This window comes from Calliphora vicina, chromosome 4 (assembly GCF_958450345.1).
Source record: "Calliphora vicina chromosome 4, idCalVici1.1, whole genome shotgun sequence".
Classification (NCBI taxonomy): Eukaryota; Metazoa; Arthropoda; class Insecta; order Diptera; family Calliphoridae; genus Calliphora; species Calliphora vicina.
In genome coordinates, this window is record NC_088783.1 from 9587876 (window position 1) to 9609455 (window position 21580).

General features: G+C 34.6%; 3 protein-coding genes across 3 annotated transcripts; 1 reads left to right on the top strand and 2 right to left on the bottom strand.

The window, feature by feature from the left end:
- The first annotated feature begins 1843 nt into the window (after positions 1-1843).
- LOC135956757 (mucin-2) lies at positions 1844-13503 on the top strand. The gene is made up of 6 exons (XM_065507329.1): positions 1844-1976; positions 8369-8387; positions 8455-8895; positions 8986-11288; positions 13087-13241; positions 13371-13503. The coding sequence occupies exons 1-6, from the start codon at positions 1844-1846 to the stop codon at positions 13494-13496; spliced, it is 3177 nt and encodes a 1058-aa protein (XP_065363401.1). The 3' UTR covers positions 13497-13503.
- A 2226-nt stretch (positions 13504-15729) lies between these two features.
- Positions 15730-18855, bottom strand: LOC135958260 (mucin-2-like). Its single transcript, XM_065509153.1, has one exon. It carries the CDS (start codon positions 18703-18705, stop codon positions 15847-15849), a length of 2859 nt encoding a protein of 952 aa, XP_065365225.1. The 5' UTR covers positions 18706-18855; the 3' UTR covers positions 15730-15846.
- A 510-nt stretch (positions 18856-19365) lies between these two features.
- Positions 19366-21053, bottom strand: LOC135958115 (uncharacterized). The gene is made up of 2 exons (XM_065508978.1): positions 20918-21053; positions 19366-20863 (listed from the first exon to the last, which is right to left on the bottom strand). Exons 1-2 carry the CDS (start codon positions 20963-20965, stop codon positions 19496-19498), a joined length of 1416 nt encoding a protein of 471 aa, XP_065365050.1. The 5' UTR covers positions 20966-21053; the 3' UTR covers positions 19366-19495.
- Positions 21054-21580: the final 527 nt, after the last annotated feature.

The following is a 21580-nucleotide window of genomic DNA, read 5'->3' on the forward strand; positions in this document are numbered from 1 at the left end:
TTTTTCGAAAACGTGTGGATTCGGACAAAAAGGATTAGTTTCTTATTAATCTGCACACTTTGGTTAATAACTTCTCACTTACAACTTTTTGCAACGCTTTGTCATGCAAAAGTACTGATCCACGAAACACAACTACACTTGCTAAGCTCATTCTAAAAATACATATAAACAAAACACGGTACAATTGGACAAAAACAAATAACAACGTCACAAACATTGGTAAACTATAGTTATACATACCAGGACAAACGTTTTCTATATTAATCCTTTTCACTTTTGTGTAAACTTTCGCCAGAACAAACAATCAAAGTTGCAAAATTTTCCCCGCCAATTTCACACAAAACGTGTGGTACATAATAAGCTTTCTTTAACAGCGCGCAAACAGAACAGTACATGTTAAAGTTAAATATTTTTTTTTCTAAAAATTAAAAATCAGCTAAATTTTTTTATGCCAAAAAAAAACGGAAAAAATTCAGTGTGCATTGGTGCCAAGACTCTTGGCTGTGAAAACTAAAAACATCTGAGAGGTTGATTTACGCTCAAATCGCTGGTACCAAGCAATCAAATTCAAGCAAATCCAAGCGAATTCCATAATTTGTTATATAGAGCAATGAGTAATAGATCCAACCTGCAGCATTCAGGTATTCAATAAGGTCACACAGTGTAATTTTCGGTCGTACAGTATATGTTTTCTATGAAATTGAAATTGAAGTTTTAATATGAGTTTCCTTCTTTTTGCGGTCCAGGCAACTGTGACAGTTGCGTGGAAGTTCATGTCTGCTTGCGTGCTTACCAATCACCCAATGACCTGTTAACTCTATTATTAGTCTCGAAAAATCTTCAAGTCCCAATTCAAGAGTTGTATACGGTATATCTCATCGTATACAGGCCACATATTCCTGACAAAGTGAGACCGAATCATCCGCCTGCTTATTATACAAACTAGTGAAGTAATTACTGCATCGTTTCAGAAATCCGAGACGCTTAAATGATTCTTTCCACCCATAAATACACAGCTACATGGTCAGTCGTTCGTTTGTATGTCAACATGCAACACTGAGTCTTGCGAGCGTTGAAAGCGAGCCTATTAATACGACCTTATTCAGAGATGGTCAGAAGATCCCGATTAAGGGAATCATTCATGTTTTGCCTCATTGCCCCAATCTCCGACAGGATTGGTCTGTAATTGAATGAATATTAATGACAAATGTTGCTGTCATCTGCAAAAGAATAGTTTGGGTTGGAAGTTTGACGTAGAAGGTCGTTTAGAAAAATAAGGAATAGAGAAGGAGAACGAATGGAGCCTTGAGGTACCCCAGAATTTATTTTGAACTCGTTTGATGAGATCAAAACTAATATATGTAGTGCGATCTCATAGAAGGATCGATATAAATCGAGAGCAGTTAATACCGACACCAAAATCAATACGGTTTGATAAATGTGCACCATACCACACTATATCGAACTTGAAAATATCTAGAGCCACCACTTTACTTTCGCTAAAAGGGTAAATGCCATTTCTCCGATAAGAAGGCTAGTAAGTCTCTAGTAGAGCGTTCTCTACAGAAGCCATACTGAGGGTAGTTAAGTAAATTTGTTGGACTCCAAACATTTAACCAGATGGAGTTTACCATACTTTCCAAAACTTTGGAAACTGCAGAACAAATTGCTATTGGACGGAATTTTCAGGGTTATTAGCCTCTCCCTTTTTAGGAATTAGCGTAACATTAGCATCATTCCAACATAGAGGAAATACGTCGGCACGGTATGAAATGCTGAAAAGGTAAGGTTAGCTAATGGACGAGCTAACATCGAAGAGCACTGCTTCAAGACCAGCGCTAGTATGTCATCTGGCCCAGGAGACTTATTCATGTTGAGATCCGATAAAACCCTTTTTACACCACAAACTCGAAAGAATATGTTTGGCATAGACACTATTACTCTTTCGAGTTCGGGCAGTGGTTCATCACTTTCCGGCAAGTGAGAATTACTTGCGAATAATTCAGTTAAAAGGTTAGCTTTATCAACCGGGTCAGTGAATGAGAGGTCATTCTTAAAATAGTCGGAATTGAGGAACTAGCATTATCCTTTACTCTTTTAACGAATGACCAAAAGCTTTTACTAAGCTGGGGAGTAGTAAGAACTTTAGTACGAAGGCGTTGCTCGTATATAGCTTTTCGCGGCACACGAAGATGTTGCCCTGTTGCCTAACGAATAAATATCTGCGTTTTGGTTATTGCGCTAAGTTCTCTCTGGATCTGATTGCTATTTTGCACGTCGAAGATTTCTTTGATGGAATGAAAGTTTTCATTCCCAACATGATTATTTTCTCAATCATTTTCACCATGGCATTGACGTTATTGTCTAGGAAACAAAGTTTCCAATTAAAATGCCGAAAGAAATCGTTGAGCTCAGCCCAACGAGCCTTTTCGTACATAAGAATTGAACGTCTCTTAGCTGTTTGAGAAACATTGCGAAGTTCCGAGAGCGAAAAGGAGGCGGGAATGGTGCAAGGGTCCGAATTACTGAGATGTGCAAGAATATCCACTTCATACTTTTCAGTGTGTGAGGTGAGAAAAATTACAACCATCTGCTTTGTGTGTTTTTGATTCACAATCTTTAATTTGCATCCTTTTGATTATTTTAACGAGTTTCGCTCACATTCGTGTTGTGTGTAACTGCATAGTCGATCGCGTTCTGCCCCTGGTTGATATGAGTGCCGGCCACTGGTTTATAACGAACATTATGAAGCACTATTGTTCGGAGAAATAAGAAAAACTGTTGCTTTATAAAAATGCTCTGAGTTTACAATATTGAAATAAACTGCCTTGTAAAGGTGAAGCTTCAATAGACATAAATCATTAACTTAATCCTCCTCTAAATTTAGAACACAAAAAATTTCGTTTTGTTTCGGATTAACACGAATATATATTTTGTTTTTTTGCAAATTTCAGTTTCAATTGGAATCTTTAAATGATATAACATTGTAAATTTCGTCTTAAAATCTAAATATTATTGTAAAGTTTTTCTTGCACACCCTTTATGTTTAATAATATGCAGTGAAAGCCAAATAAAAACTGTTTGAATTGCAAAGTTTTGATTTATAACATACGAGTGCATATATATTCAAACGCATAAACAAATACACTATTATTATTTTATTATGATGATGATGATCATAAAGAAATTAATGTTTTGGCAAAAAACAACTAAGAAAATCAACATATGAAAAAGTGTACGAACGAACATATTGTGGGAAATAAGTTGGCAATTGCATTTTTAGCATACACAACCACATCATCATACCAAACCAAACTTACTACAGCAACAAACAAGAAAAATCATAACCAACACAAGCAAAAAAATCTCAGACCACATACGGACTCGTATGTTAATTATATATACATACACACTTACGTGACATTTGAGTGGCCTATGTGAACGACTGAGAGAGTGACTGTTGACTTTGTGCATATTTTATATCATCATCACCATCATTATTATTTATTTATACACACACACACATCCGTATGGATTCCGATTTACATACTCGTTCATAATAGATCGTCTTAGGCCTCCAGTCAGCCAGCCAACCAAATTTGCCAAGAAGTCATGTTACGCATACTTATTATGATGACGCTAAATAATGACGTTTACTATTGTAATGATTACGTTGACGATCATGATCATGCTCATACTCATGCTGCTGATGACGATGGCTTAAAAGCATTAAGCTCCACAGCAATACCAACATTAATAATTTATGCTTTTATGCCATCGTATCATGATAAACGATTACTTAACAATTTGCACAAATATACATGATAATTATAACAATTACTATAAATATTTTAATTTGATTTGATGAGCAGAAAAAGTAACTCATAACAATAATAATAATAATAACAACAATAAATAAGAGAGGCAAAAACTTATGTGAAAAATATGTAATAAATTTTTATGATTTCATGTCTTCATAACTACTGACTGCTGACCATTTTAATAATCATACGTTTTTTGCTATTACAGCATAAATATTTTAAAAGTATCGTACGATAGATAACACTTGTAATCCTTTCCTTTGTAAGTGCTGGTTCACACACGTCAAGTGTACTTGAGCAAGTCTTGAGTTTGTAGAAGACAGAGGTAGAAATAGGAAATTCTTTTCCAATTTCCACACCGCTCTCATTTACAGACTCAAGACTTGCGCAAGTAAACACGACGTGTGTAAACCAGCATTTACTATTAAAAAAAAACTAAAGCAACAAAATTACTTTTTTAACTAAAATCTGTATTAATTATGACTGTTGTTCGATACAGAACCATAATCATAGAATTTTTATTGCTGCATATTGATGAATTCGGACTTTTAAGAGTTTGGTCACTGGTCTAACAATCAGTCAAAGATAATATCCGATAATAGTTTTTGCCAGAAAGATTAAAAGATCCTAAATGGTCATAAACAATTGTTTAGAAGATTAGAAGAATATGCTTTAAATATTATTTCGATGTGTTTTTTTGTAGCAGAAGAAAATGTTATCAAGTTATCACCGCATAAACGTTCCAATTTCCAAATATCATTCTGACTATTTTGCATAAAAATATGCATTTCTTCTCGAAAAAGATATTAATATTTATGGCGGAATTTTTCCTAGTAAACAAAGTAATAAATTTTATCCTAATCAAACAATTTATCAGAAAATAAGTATTTAGTTCTGTGGCCTTTCGACAAAACAACTTAAGTGGAATTTTACAATTTTTCAGGAGAGCATAAAAACTGTAGAATTGAGCGATAATTATTTTATTATTTGTCCATAAAGAACTTCGAATGCTTTGTATAATTCTTTGAGACAAATAATAAAGTTCTTCAAGGACAAATAATAAAATAATTATACATCAAGTTTTTACGCTCTCCTGAAAAATTTTAAAATTCCACTTAAGTTGTTTTGTCAAAAGTCCTCAGAGTTAAATTTATAGGTACAATTTATTTTATTGCCATCCAATGCCGTTTATTTCCTACAATGTTTAGTAAATTTTAAAAAATATATTAAATTTAAGCAAAATTTCAGTTATAAAATTTTAAGAATAAAAGCAAAATCTTTAATATTGAATTAAAGATAAAAAAGTTTAAACAAATTGCAGTTACTCACCGATATTATTTGTTACTGGTTTCAACTTTCCTGGTTTAAAAATCTGTACATTCGTATTACTTTATTATAAGAAGTATCCAACCAAAGAAAGACAACGAATGAAAGCACTCACTCACACTTTGTATGCTAATTTTAACCAATATTTTCAATGAAATATGTATATATTTTATATTTCAGTACACTAAAACATGATAAGCCATATGAAAACTGACCTTGACCTAAGGTATTTCCATTAACTTCTAATAAATATTTTTCTAATAGGAATACCTTTAAACATAGTTTATGATCCGGGAATTTTAAATCGTCTATCCAGGTTTATTATAGTTATAAGTAAAATATGTGTTAGTGCACATCAGCATATTCACATTCGTGAGAAGGGTATATATAAGTTTGTAATTCCGTTTGTAATTTCCACAATATCATTTTCCGACCCCATAATGTATATATATTTGGAATCCTTATAGATAGCGGAGTCAATTAAGCCATGTGCGTCTGTCTGTTTAAATCAGAGCCCGGCAACACAAGAGAAAAAATTATACTCTCATATTCACTACAAAACAGGCATGGAAATTTTAATTTTAAAATGGTGGTATTTTAATTAAAAATAATATTTTTAAATTTAAAATTTGTAAATTTCTGTTAGACTTCTTTACTTATATCGATTTAAGAAAGCATTTTAGATTAATATAAGTTTATTTAGCAAAAGTTTATAATTCTAAAAACGTACACCATACGTTGATGTTAAAAATATTAAGTTTTCCATCCCTGCATTATTAATCTTCATGTACAAAAGCAAGAAACATGCGACAACACAACCTTCTTCAATGAGTTTTTAATACGTGTGAGTACGTTGTACGCACGCGTGCATAGGTAATGCCTAGCTCTGGTTTAAATCAACTTTCCGAAGTCCCCAAATAACTTCCGGCTCGGTTGCTATTTAAAATCGAGAAAATCGGCCCACAAATTGCTGAGATATAAGGAAAAAACCAGGAAAACCTCGATTTTTGACCAATATCTGGATTACTAAGTCATTAATATTGACAATATGGGTATCTAATGATAGATATTTCAAAGACCTTTTCAACGACGTATATAAGACCATAGTAAGTTGGACTTACTACTTATTTTTTTTTCACCAAAAGTTTTTTTTTTCGCTTAATATTAAAAAAAAAAAATTTAAATTTAAAAAAACAATTCGAAAATTTTTTTTTCCAAAAAATTAAAAAAACAACTTTGGAAAAAAAATAAATTTTGTTGACCTAAAAATATGTAAAATTTTTATTAAAGATCCCTGTAATACTTTATACTTTAAACATTTTTGGTCCACCAGGTTAATAAATTGTAACATTATATACATATGTATAAGAAATTAAATCCATTTGGAAGCACTACTCAGTGATATCGATATTGTTCACATACTTGCTATTATAGGTATATAATGATTTTAAAATCCTGTAACTCCTAAACTAAGATAGAGTGGGCTAAATTTAATATTCTGAATGTGATAATACCAATGTATGTACTCTAATAATATTTACTAGGCCGAAATTCGACCACTTTTAAACGCTTTTTACCACTTTTATGGAAAGAATTTTAAAAAAAATGATGTTCTGCAAATCTAGAGAAAATAACCTTTTAAACCATATATGTTTCATCAATATTGGTGGACAATAACATACTTAAAAGTGTACCACAAAAAAACGTGTGGCCTATTTATATATAAGATTTACATAAATTATTTTTTTTTTAACTTTGGATTGTGTGGCTTATCATGTTATGGCACTAAGTCGCTCATTTATAAAAATATCGATTAGAAAATAATGCATTTATTATGTTTCAAACATTAAAATTGGCACCATTTATTTCAGTGCAACAATGACACTTAACGTCTTTTCTTAAATTTGATTGAAACTTTAACGATGCACTTTACAATAACAAAAACGCCTCCCTCCTCCATTCATGCAACGAACGTTAAGCCGAAAAACAACAACGTGTAACAATTGCATTAATTTATTTTTGTCAATTTTTAAAACACTTGTTTCACTCTTTTAATTTACACTTTATGCAAATATTATTATACCAAAATATTAAGCAACTTTTAAATTTAATATTAATGCAAAAATATATTCACTTTTTAAAATATTTCTATAAGAAATATTAATTTAAATACGATAATTAAAGGATTAACAACCGAACACGTGTGAAATTTTAAGAAAACTAAAAAAGAATGCAAATTATGCCAACAAAACTATGTTGTTGTTAGTAAAGAACCGTTATAAAAAAAAGTGTGTGTAAACAAGTGCGAGTGAGGGAGAGTAAGAGAATATTTAAATGAGAAAATATATATGTAAATATGTAAGAAGTTGATGAGTATGTTAACAGTGGGATTAATTACATGTATTAATGTATGTACATCGGTATGTTTGAATTAGAAGGATTAAAAGCCATAATGAGGAGCAAGGCGAATTCATATAAGGTGGTGACAGTTCTACAAAAACAACAATTGGTCTTAACAAATATCAAAAAACAGAAATGAAAAATTAAACAAATATGTATGTATAAACATTAAATAGTGCAGATAATTTAATAGTGGTGGATTTATATATTTTGTTAGATATTGAAATATACAGGCATGTCATAGAATTCCATTCCGATCGAAAGTGGAATTAATTCCGTATTTTGCTTCTTCAGAAAAAGTAAAACGAAAATTTCTTTCGGAATCAAACCACTTTCAGTTTTAAAAGAGGAATTGACATTTCTTTGTAATTATTTGTTTTTCCAAAATTTTTTATCAGTTTCTCTACCAAAAATTTCACTTTTGCTTTAATATTGCTTTAATATAAAAAACACTGTCGAATTGAAATCAGAAATATAAAATTGTTAAATATTTTTGGATTTAATAAATTACACAGAATCTGAAGAACCTATATCGAAATCGAACGGAATAAAAAATACGGAATTGAAACCATTCCGAACAAAATGTGTGACATTCCTGATAAAAACAAGCTTTGACAAAAGCTAGAAACAAAAAAGCAAAAAAAAATAATCAGCTGATTGACTGACTCCACCTTGTAGAAATTCGTCTTGTTGAGGAGGGATAGTGAAAAATATTTAACCAGAATTTAGCTTAACTTATTTAAAAATTCAATCTAAATATTATGACTAAATTCCCCATTTAAATATATGACTAACAAATACTTTAATTTCCTCTCTTTCAGACTTCTCGACATCGAAAATGTAAGTTCTTTACACTGACGCTTCTTGTCACCCTACTCTGCTTATCACGCACAAACCATGTTTTAAGTTTGGCACCCGCTCCCCCGGATTACTTAGTGCCACCTCCACTGCCACTGCATGCCCATGCAGCGGCACATTTCAAACAAGCACGACGACAAAATGTACTGCCATCGGAAAGTAGAACAATACCAAAATATATTAATGCAGAGTTGCCGGCAAACCACAACGATAAACATCCGGGTTTGATGACAAGAGTTGCTAGATGGTTTGGTTATGCAAATCAAAATGCAGCAACGGATCAGCAAGTAGCACAAGGAACAAATAAACAGGCCTATTATTATCAGAAACCATCACAGCAGCAACAATATGGTTCGGGGGACAAGGAACCGTGTAATTTATGTAATAAATATCCCTGGGTACCAATGATGGCAAATAGTATACACTACCCGTTAGCGGGCAACCAATGGGATGCCACTAAGCAAACACAGCATCAAGCCAATGTTCAGCAGTATCAAGCCAATAATAATAATGCACAAAATTCTTATAATGCTGCTGGTGGCCAACAGCATCAAGTCTTGCAAAACTCGTATGGTGTAAGCGGCGACCAATCTCCGCCCCAAATACTACACGCCTCCTCCAATGTCAAACAACGGGCAGTTAAATTTAATTTTCCTCTACCTTATGTACCACCAAATTCTCCCCATAAAGGAAAGGATACTCCAAATAATATACAATATTCAACAGGCCCATTCCTACCCATACCTATACCTCCCTTTCTAAGTAATTCCGCCCTACCTCCTATATATAACGCTCAAAATTTCCTACCTAACACTACTCCCGCACCCAACACAATACAACAATTGCCCTCTACAGAACCGGCACATTTTGCTGAAAATATTGCAGAGCATTCAGAAATTCATTTTGATACAGCCATACCCACTCAAATACCTCCCACTATTGCTAATAACGATGCCAGTTTTGAGATTGTTAAAAGCCATCAATTAGTTGACTATATATCATCGGTGGAATATCCTGCTTCCTATGTACCCTCTCATTCGTATGATGTCAGTACCCAAATACCAGTTTTGCCTTTAAATAACCAGCAAACAGATCCCAAAATAAGTACCGGACTTTACCAACATTCAACTTTGAGTCCGCACTTAAATCAACATGCACCAGCCTCTCAGATTTTAACAGACCCCAGTAGTTTTATAGCAGACAATCAACAACAATCCAACCAGCAATCAGATACCTATGAACAAACCACCCTCTTTAATCATCAGCCTCAGTATTTGGAACATGTGCAACATTATGAATATGATAATTTTGTGGCAGCCTCTCATCAAAATTCCTCGGTTTTTGAGCAGCCATTACAACAGCAGCAACAACCACAAACACATTTGGATACCTGGACTTTGGAGTCAAACGATTATGTGTTTGCCACCTCATCCCCAGAAACATTTTCTACCACTGAACAACCTACAACATTGACAACCGAATTGGAGAGCACCACAGTGCCACAAACACAAGACAATGAGGTGGAATTTATAGCATCCATACAAACAAATGCCCAACACTCCAATAGTGAAACGACAAAATTATGGCAACAAAAACCTAAACAAAGAGAAACTCCCAAACGTTTATTGGACTCTCCCATACAGCATATTAATGGAAATTTGGGAGCACCCAGACCATTTACCAGGGATCCTTCAGATTTGACATTTAGACTGGGTCCTACCAATCATAAATTGCCCGAAACAAACCAAGCAACCTCCCCTCATGAATACTGGAAGCCCCAAACTGCAGCAACAGAATCTCCCATAACTACCTCTACCTACAGTTCTATAGATGCCAGCGGTCAATATGCCGGCATGTCACCTCCATCCCTACCTTCAACCTACAACAGTGATCAGATTTTATTACCCTCCTATCTAACTACCAAAAATAGACCACGACCATTTGAAACTACACGGGTCAACATGGTAACAAAGACACCCTCCACAGCAACCTACTCTACCTGGAGTCAAGGTCAAAATGTTGAACTACACACACCACAAGAATCAATGTTGGTGAGATCCCATATAAAACCGGCAGCAACAACCACTACTACTACCGCCAAGCCACGCACCACCAAATATCTAACCAAAATTTTGGCTTCTAATCTCAGAGAACTTCTGCAGCGTGAACATGAACCCGCAAAACTGAAATTTAATGCAAATGATTTAGATATCGACATCAATAAGCTACAAAAGAATATAGACGATTGGACGGAACAGGAATATACCTCCCTATCCCATAGACCTAGTACGCCCACCATACGTGGACGCTCCAAGCATATACCTTCGGAATATTTGCCCACAACTACGGCGGCAGTAAAAGCCAGGCAATCAAAAACCACCAAAGGCTTTACAGACAATTCGGAGCTGCCTAGCTCTATAAATAATTTAGAACCTTTATATGAGAGAGAAAGTACAAAACGCTTCCAATACACACAAATAACTGATAATCATTTAAGAGATTTCTACAATAATTTCGAGGCCATGAAATCGAAAACACCGGCCAACTACAAAAACACAACGCCAGCTGTAATGACAACAACTATGGCAACCACTACTACTAGTACAACAACGACCACCACCACAGAAAAACCTATATATTTAAGACCTATACAAATGTTGGAACCTGAAGAACTTTGGAAAAAGGCCAAAGTTTCTATATCACCAAAAACACAGGAGAAGGTATATGTGGTAACGCCTCAGCCTAGATTTTTTCCTCAACGCTTTTATGCGCCCACAGCAGCGCCGCCTACGACCACTACCACGACAACAGAAAAGCCTTTTAGCAGTTTTGGTAGTGGCTTTAAATCGCCTAGATTTTTGGTGAGACCAACGCCAGGAAATGGTAAGTAGTTTAGAATAAGCTTAAATCAACTAAACTGTCTTAACTACTTTATTTAATATTTATTTGAAAAGAGGATAATTTGAGGTTATTGAAAATTCATTAATAAAAGACAAGCCAAATTTTTCTTATCCTGCCCTGGGCAGGACAGTATTTTATTAATATAGACTTTTATTTACTTATATTAAGAAAAGAAACATAATTCTAAACATATAAAATGAACTATAATATATTTCTTATTATGGTATTGAAAAAATAATGGAAACTTAGGTTGGATTTTTAAACAAATTTTCTGGTCCTTTAAATTTTTATTACGAATTGAACCAATTCAAGAATCGGTTGTCTCCTTTAAAATATATTTGGTAGATTCACAAGGTCAAGGTGAAATATTAGAACATTATGATAATATGACAGGATACATTTTGAATCGACCAATTGTCATTCCCTTATAACTGCATCAAAAAAAGCTTTCTTCAATGTATAATATTGAGTCCGCATTTTGCATTATGGAGGCCACTCTAAAACACGTACCTCATTGGAAGTACTCGGTTACAACCCTAAAAACATGTTTGGGTCATTTTCGTGCTAGAATCTAGAAATTAGGCTCATGTTATCGTTAGAAATGGATCTTTATCCTATTGAAGTCATAACACATTATTGCAACCTGTGGCCGAGCGTTTTCATGTTGGAATATTACGGTTTCAAGTCTGGCCACATATTCTGGTCGTTTTTCGGCCAATTCTCGCTTCAATCACTTGCGTTCGGTACAGGTTCTCTGTGATGGTCTGGTCAGATTTCAGTAGCTCATAATAGATAGGACCTATTTGCTCCCACCAAAAACTGAGAATTGCCCTGGCTTTGGTGTCATCTTCCAATGACTCTCAGCTTTTGGATGAATCCTAGTGCTCGCGAAATTTTTTGAAATTGGTGCTTGAGAAGCTCCCAATGATTTTGCAAGCTCTTGTTAAGTTTTACAACAATCTTCATAGAGTAATTCCTCCAATACTTGGTATTCAAACTATGGCTGGCCTGGGTGATCTTTGTCTTCCATTTCAAAATCGCCACTTCTCTCTCGTTGAAACCGATGGAACACAATTTTTGAAATTAAAGAAGTAAAGCAAATCTTCCCACATATGACGATTCGTTGGTACAAAATTCGACATTTTCAAAGAAAAAAAAAAACTTTGTTGTTTACACTATAATATTCAATAGCTACGTGAGAATAAATGACAAATATGTACCCTTCAAAATGACATATCTATATATATAAAAATGAAATGGTCCATGTATGTAATGGCATCACGTGAGAACGGCTGGAGCGATTTTGCTGATTTTTTACTATTCGATTCTAAATTTTCAGAGTTTGTAAAGAAAAAAATTAAAAAATTCAGGGTAAAATTCGGATTTTTTTTTTTTTGAGACCAGTCAGCTATAATAAAAAAGATCCCTAAAGTATGCAGTACAAATTTAGATATTTTATTGGAAATAAATAAGAACAGATAGGTGTATGTTGGTTGCAGAAACTTGAAGAATTAACATTAGTAAATGCTACCGGGCGAAGCCGGGGCGGTAAACTAGTTAGTTATTAAAAACAAAAACAGCATTCATAAGATACGTCATCTATTGTAAACCCAGCATTTTTAAGTCATACACTCAATTGAATACCAATAAATTTAAAGTAACTGCGTATGAACTATCAATTTAACCTCAAGCTATCCTCTTTATTAGATATTTTTCCTGCACTACCCTTTCCTCTTTAATTGCAACACCCCCCATTTTTTTCTTATTTCTTCCTACACAGCTCATAAACTCTCAAAAATTTCAGATACCCAGTCGAAAGATAATTCCAAGGAAAATCTAAGTAATCCATATTTTACGCCTGATTGGTTTGGTTTAAGAGGTCTGTCAGCGTATGTACCATCCGAACCGGTGGAAATTATAGATGGAAATTCTAAAGTAACGCATATTAAAGCTCAATAAATGATTTTATCTAAAACTTTAAAATATCTCTTAACACCAATACATAAACACACACATTCATACACCCATACATATGCACACGCACATACATACATATATTTACAGGTTTTAACCATTGTAACGCCGCCTAGTAATTTGGAAACAACTACGCGCCATAATATAATGGATCTAACCAAAGATCGTCACACGGCCAACAAGAGAAAATCAACAATGGCTCCATCACCCAGATAAAAATAACGCAGATTCCTGTATAATTTTTGATATTGCTTTCCTTTTCCCCTTAATATTCTAATTTTCATGTCCATTGTATTATAAATCATCTTATGTAAGGAATTTACATATTTTCACTATTTTTTCTTTTAACAGAATTTCCAATATTTAATTTTGAAAACAGAATTATCTTTAGCCAATATATTTAATACAAACAAAATGTTAAAATCTTTTGTTTAAGATTTCAACATTTTATTTTCTGTTTTTTAGCTTTAATAAGATTTTATTGAAATCTATTTTTTATAAAATTAAATATTAAAGAAAATTAAGGATACGATTTGAGTATGTATCTGGTTATGAAAAAAATGTATGTATAATTTAATAGTCATCATATTTAGTATTTATAATATAATTAATTGTAATAATAAGCAAAATGTAAATAAATTTTTAAATAAATATAATATAAATGATATGAATTAAACGAAAACAAAATTATCGAAATATATAAATGGGTGCATTATTTAATAGGGATGTCCACATTGCGAGCTCTTGCAAGGTTTAAAAATGGTGATATGAATTATTTAATTATTCCACCTATATTCACAATGACATATTTCTAAATTTTACAGAAATAACCGTCTAAAAGCTTGGCTCCTCAGAGATTCAGAATTCAAAATGAGAGATTCAGAATTCAAAATTTTTTTTATTTGAATGTAATTTATTCATTTTTGTATCATTCAAAGCATAGAGAATAGACATAGAGCGGAAACCCTCCTGTCAAAGACCTAACTCAGTTGTCAAAAACCTGGTGAGAATGTATTAGTGGTGAGAATGTATTAGTAGAAAAAACTATGTGAAAACAAAAACAACACTCGTATGTGTGATTATTTTGAGTAATTTTTTTGTTTGAGTTTTTTTTCTAGTTTCCGCTCTATGTTCTCTATGATTCAAAGGTTGAATTAATTCATGACAGATTTCAGTCAAACTTTGAATGATTCAATGTTTTTTAATTCAAATCGAATCCAAATTGAAATGACATTTTTATTTAATTCAATTTGTTTTTTTTTTAATTATTTACAAAATTAATTAAACAAATTTGTCTTAAGACTATTTGTAATAAATTCGAATTGAAGAAAACCTTAATCATTCAATAAATTTGATTAAGCTATTTTGTAATGTACATATGTATTTGAATTCATGAAAACTTGAATGATTTAAAATGGAATTAATACTATAAAGAATGATTTCTCAAAGGAATGAATTCAACACGCTAAAAGTACTAAGGAATTTATTTATTTAATTTATTTATTTTTATTTTTTTATTTATTTTATTGATGATCCCAATGTTACAAGACAAAAATCTTATAAATACAACATTAGTCATTATAAATGGCAAATTTTAATATAAGTTATTAATTTTCTTATCAATAAAATAATTAATTTGCAATTAATTCTTTAATGGCAAGGTTAACAGATACAATTTAATTAGATTTTGAAACACTTCAGTGGAAGGAGCTTCAGTGGAAGGAGTTTCTGTAGAAGGAGCTACAGTGGAAGGAACTTCAGTAGAAGGAACTTCAGTGGAAGGAGCTACAGTGGAAGGAGCTACAGTGGAAGGAGCTTAAGTGGAAGGAGCTTCGGTTGCTGGTGCTTCAGTGGAAGGAGCTTCAGTTTCTGTGGTTCCAGTTAGTGGGACATCAGTTGTTTCAGGAGTTTCTGTGGTTCCAATAACAGGGACATCAGTTGGTTTAATTTTGCAGTCGTAGTTGGTAGTGCAATATCCTCCTATGGGATAAGAATTACTTTTTTTCGAAACTTTCATTGAAATTGTTAACATATTTTAACAATTTCAATTACTTTTAATCAAACAACATGTGATGGCATTTAATAACTCTGAACAGCAGGTAAAAAAATGTTGCTTATCATTTCATAAAATAATTAAACCAAATATTGTTTGTACATATGGTTATTGTGTCAATAAATTGAAAGGAAATTAAAAATCAGCGTAACATTGCACGATTATTTAATTCTTATCAAACGCAATTAAATTTAAAAAAAAACGTTTTAACCTAAAATCTTATTGTCAAAACCAAAAAAATATGTACGTCATCATTAACAGCCTTCTAGAAAATTATATACAAAAATATAAATGACAATTGAAACAACAGTACTGATTGTTTTTAGCTTGTATCTGATAAATACTATATTGAATTTTTTATTAAGTCACAATATATTTATTGCAATAAATAATTTATTTTTTTTACAAAAATAATAAAGATTTTTTTATTGGTATTAACGGAATTTCTTTAAAAATCCTTGTACATGGTTAATACAAATTCGTTCGTTTAAAACTAATTAGATTTTCGAAAATTTACAGTCTAATAAATTTGGAGTTTTCTGGACGTCCCATACAAGTTATAATGCCTTCACGACCACATCTAGCAGTTATGGTGTTGTAGACCTGTTTTTCTGCACACTGTTTGATTTCGACCAGATAATTTTCAATAGTTTTATCCCATTTGCATTTGTAGTATTTGGAGCAATCGTTGTCATGAGGGAATGTGCCCTCAAATGAGCATACGAATTCATTAGATTTGGCGATTTGAGGAGCCACTTTTTCAGGTGCTTCGGTTTCTGGTTTTTCGGTTTCAGGTGCTGTAGTTGCTGGAGCTTCAGTTTCAGGGACTTTAGTGGCTGGGGCTTCGGTAGCGGGAGTTTCGGTCTCAGGTTTCTCGGTTTCAGGAGCTTCAGTTTCTGGTTTTTCGGTTTCAGGAGCTGTAGTTGCTGGGGCTTCAGTTTCTGGTTTTTCGGTCTCAGGAGCTTCAGTTTCAGGAACTTTAGTGGCTGGAGCTTCGGTAGCGGGAGCTTCAGTTTCTGGTTTTTCGGTTTCAGGAGCTGTAGTTACCGGAGCTTCAGTTTCAGGGACTATAGTTGTTGGCGCTTCGGTAGAAGGAGCCTCAGTTTCTGGTTTTTCGGTTTCAGGAGCTGTAGTAGATGGAGCCTCTGTTTCTGGTATCTCGGTTTCAGGAGCTGTCGTTGCTGGGGCTTCGGTTGCTGGTTTTTCAGTGGAAGGAACTTCAGTTGAAGGAACTTCAGTGGAAGGAGCTTCAGTTGAAGGAGCTTCAGTAGAAGGAACTTCAGTGGAAGGAGCTTCAGTGGAAGGAGCTTCAGTAGAAGGAGCTTCAGTTGAAGGAACTTCAGTGGAAGGAGCTTCAGTGGAAGGAGCTTCAGTGGAAGGATCTTCAGTGGAAGGAGCTTCAGTGGAAGGAGCTTCAGTGGAAGGAGCTTCAGTAGAAGGAACTTCAGTGGAAGGAGCTTCAGTGGAAGGAGCTTCAGTGGAAGGAGCTTCAGTAGAAGGAGCTACAGTGGAAGGAACTTCAGTGGAAGGAGCTTCAGTGGAAGGAGCTTCTGTAGAAGGAACTACAGTGGAAGGAACTTCAGTAGAAGGAACTTCAGTGGAAGGAGCTACAGTGGAAGGAGCTACAGTGGAAGGAGCTTCAGTGGAAGGAGCTTCGGTTGCTGGTGCTTCAGTGGAAGGAGTTACTGGGACATCAGTTGTTTCAGGAGTTTCTGTGGTTCCAGTAACAGGGACATCAGTTGGTTTAATTTTGCAGTCGTAGTTGGCAGTGCAATATCCTCCTATGGGATAGAAGTTTTGACCTTCAGGACAGTGGCGTCTAAATGCTTTTAATTCACCGTCAATTTCGCAACAATAGTTAAATTCGGTACAGCTGGAATCTTGAGGGAAAAATCCGGTTGTAGGACAAACAAAATCATGAACAGGAATGTCAGTTGTAACTTCACCGTCTCCAGGTGTTGAGGTTTCAGGAGTTTCAGTTTCTGGAGCTTCGGTTTCTGGTGTTTCAGTTGCTGGAGTTTCGGTTGCTGGTGCTTCAGTGGAAGGAGCTTCGGTTTCAGGAGTCTCAGTTTCAGGAGCCTCAGTTTCAGGAGCTTCGGTTTCTGGTGTTTCAGTTGCTGGAGTTTCGGTTGCTGGTGCTTCAGTGGAAGGAGCTTCGGTTTCAGGAGTCTCAGTTTCAGGAGCCTCAGTTTCAGGAGCTTCGGTTTCAGGAGCTTCAGTTTCAGGAGCTTCGGTTTCAGGGGCTTCAGTTTCAGGAGCTTCAGTTTCTGGAGCTTCAGTTTCTGGGGCTTCAGTTTCAGGAGCTTCAGTTTCTGGTTTTTCTGTTTCAGGAGCTTCGGTTTCAGGAGCTTCAGTTTCAGGTTTTTCTGTTTCAGGAGCTTCAGTTTCAGGAGCTTCAGTTTCAGGAGCTTCAGTTTCAGGAGCTTCAGTTTCTGGTGCCTCGGTTTCTGGTGCTTCAGTCTCAGGAGCTTCGGTTTCTGGTTTCTCTGTTTCAGGAGCTTCAGTTTCTGGCTTTTCTGTTTCAGGAGCTTCAGTTGCTGGTGCTTCAGTTTCTGGTTGTTCTGTTGCAGGAGCTTCGGTTTCTGGTTTTTCTGTTTCAGGAGCTTCAGTTTCTGGTGCTTCAGTTTCTGGTTTTTCCGTTTCAGGAGCTTCGGTTTCTGGTTTTTCTGTTTCAGGAGCTTCTGTTTCTGGTTTTTCTGTTTCAGGAGCTTCAGTTTCTGGCTTTTCTGTTGCAGGAGCTTCAGTTTCTGGTTTTTCTGTTTCAGGAGCTTCAGTTTCTGGTTTTTCTGTTGCAGGAGCTTCAGTTTCTGGTTTTTCTGTTTCAGGAGCTTCAGTTTCTGGTTTTTCTGTTGCAGGAGCTTCGGTTTCTGGTTTTTCTGTTTCAGGAGCTTCAGTTTCTGGTTTTCCTGTTACAGGAGCTTCGGTTGGCTCTGTAGGAATAGTCGGATTTTCCACTTCACCTGGTGCTGGAGTTGCTTCCGTGGGAATTGTAGGATTTTCCACTTCTCCAGGTGATGGCGTAGCTTCTGTAGGAATTGTGGGACTTTCTACATCTCCATTTGTAGGTTCGGTGGGAATTGTGGGTTTCTCAACATCTGGTGCATTTGTAGTTTCGTTTTCATCATTTATTTGATTTAAAGTCGTTTTAGGAACACAAAAGCCTCTCATAGAGCTAAACACTTCACCCTTTTGACAGGTCAAATATTTCAATGTTAAACCACCATATTTATTAGCGTAACAACCATAGAAAACGGGGCTATTATCTTTTATCGCAAAGAAACCGGGAAGTTTACATGGATTCTCTTCGAGAATATCGGCACTACCACTACTAACCACGAACAACAACGCGGCCAAAAATATTAAATTTTTCATTTTTTGGTATTTTTGTTTTTTTTTTTGTTTCTATAACCGATAAATGGCAAATTTAAATCGCACTGTTTGAAAAATTAGTTTTAGCGAATTTGTATTTTTTATATTTTCCGGTAGGCCTTAGAACCGTTATGAATCGAAAATCTAAATAAACTAATTGGTAAAAAACCGCTATCAATACTTTTATACCAACGACAAAATATAGAGCCCAGATAACTATTTGTCAATCGGGTACACAACACATTACCACCAAACTCTTTGCCTTCGTATATAATCGCAAGCAAAAACATTTTGGTAATTAACTGATAAACAAGACGTTCAAGAACAAAAAAAAGTAGAAACAATGTAGGTCTTATCATTATCCATAGCGAAGCATTGTTGTTGTAATGCATGCTAATCATTAAAGATATTTGATATGATTAGAAGTATATTTCGTACTCCTATGTGTTTAGATTTATGTACACATGTGTATATTTGAATTTTTTTTATAAAATTTCTCGGAAGTACCTACTGTTCGAAGACAATGAAAGCTCAACAGGTAAATAAAATAAATTATATTGAGGAATTTTAATAGTTAACTTCCTGTGTTTTGCGAAATCTCGGGAGTTTCTACATAAAAATTGTATTTCCATAATTTGACAGTTCAAGAGAAAATAAAACCGGTTATTATCTAGATCTAAGAACTTTATTGTTTATATGAATTTCTAATAAATATTAAATACAATTGAACACACCATAATTTGTTAGTTTAAAATATTTTTAGGAAAATAATTATTTTAGTAGAATTTAACATTTAATCGTCATCATCATCATCATCGCTAACACTAGTATTTACTCCAGTTAAACTATTGATACAGCCGCCCATTTCAGCATTAAATGTTGCACCGTAGCTACATTGCATGGGGATAGCCTTCAACTTGCCTTTTTTGGTAATGCAGGAATAGTAAATATTCTCTCCGATTTCGGAAGCATAATTACCTTCCTGGAGACATGCAATACTGGCTGCCTGCTGTTTGGCTTTCTCCTTGTTGGCTTTCTCTTCCTCCTTGGCTTTCTTTTTTGCTTCCTTTTCCAATTCTTTTTGTAACTTTTCTTCAGCTTTCTGGCGATCTTTCTCCTGTTTCAATTTCAATTTATCCTGTTCCCTCAATAGTTTCAATTCTGTCTTAACAATATCAATATCTCTTATTTGATTCCAACTAAAAGGCGGCAAGCTTTGTGTAGGTAAATTATTAAAGTCCAAAAAACATTTACCCAATTCAGGATAGAAAATTTCATTCGACGCACAGTCAATATGGAAAATACGAAAACCAACTCCTACAAGGCGGGGTTCACAAAGATAATAGGAGGCATTACCGGCTGGATCAGCTACGCCACCTTTAACTAGACACTGAATGGGCAAGGAGAGGCAAGATGAAATATCACGACTACAGCGATTAAGTTCGATGTTGAAGGCTTGTTTTTTGGGGCAAGATTTTGTAAGCAAATGAAAACTACCATCCAGAGATCCCTCCAAAGAACAGTCATAATATTGTTGACAATCTAACTCATGAGGTTGTACACCGGGCACAGAACAAATTGGAGGTGGGGCAGCAGTAGTAGTTTCAGGTTCGGCTGCAGATTGTATAGTGGTGTCCGCTTCTGCATTAGCTTCGCTAGTAGTTTCTATATTAATTGAATCTGTGGCAGTTTCAGCTACCCCAGCAGGCTTTGTAGTTTCGGCATTTGGTAAAGTTGTGTCACTGTTTGAGGAATTTTCTGTAGTTCCAGTTTCTGTAGTTTCATCTGGCGATTGTGTGCTACAACCAAGTGTAATTTGATTACCATTGGCAGTGCAATCACAAATACATTCTATTTGATTGGCAGTAGTAGTTTCGATTGTTGGTTCTGTACTGGGATCGGCATTATTTGGAGGCTCTGTATTGTTAACATCTTCGGCATTAGTTTCAGATTCTGTTGCTGCTGTATTCTCCAATTCGTTTGAAGCATCAGTTACCACTCCAACTTCATCTTCTGCAATTGTTGTAACTTCAACTTCATTATCTTTAACCGAATTTAAATTTTCACCAATTACTGCATCTCCATTAATATCTTGAGGCTGGACTTCGGCAGTTGTTAAAGTCTCCACAGTTGTTTCTCCCCTGGATATATTTACTAGGACCTTAAAAATTTGATTAGTTTGTATCCGTTTGTATTTAGTTTAACAAAAACTCACCATCAATAATAGAAACACATTTAATTTGCTAATTTTCCTCGACCACATTTTGGATGATTCCAGTTCGAATTTCGTTGTTATACTTAGGGTCCTCTGGCGTTGTGTACAACATTTTATAGGCACAAAAGTGTAAACTTATAACAAAATGAACTTATTTTTATTCACACTTCGTCATCTTAATGATCTTCAGTTATCTTGGATAAATAAATTCACTGAAATGTGTGTCAACATTTTTTTTCCATCCATAAACAACAACTGCAATTCGCTGCTTCTTTATTAATTATATATTTTTCTTAACTTTTATCTCGAATAGATTGTGCCAAAACAAAAAAACATCGTTTGAATGTGACAAAGTAGGTGGTAAATATGAAAGAGAGCTGGGTTTATGATGTTATTTACACCAACATCCGGTAAAGTATAGATATACTAGAGTCTTAAAATTGAATAATACTTATATACTATACAGCTACACTGTGTACACTTAGCAACTTATAGGGTCTAGGATCGAAATAGGTTTGCTGGTTTTTCAGTGGAAGGAACTTCAGTTGAAAGAGCTTCAGTAGAAGGAGCTTCAGTGGAAGGAGATTCAGTGGAAGGAGCTTCAGTGGAAGAAACTTCAGTGGAAGGAGCTACGGTTGCTGGTGCTTCAGTGGAAGGAGTTTC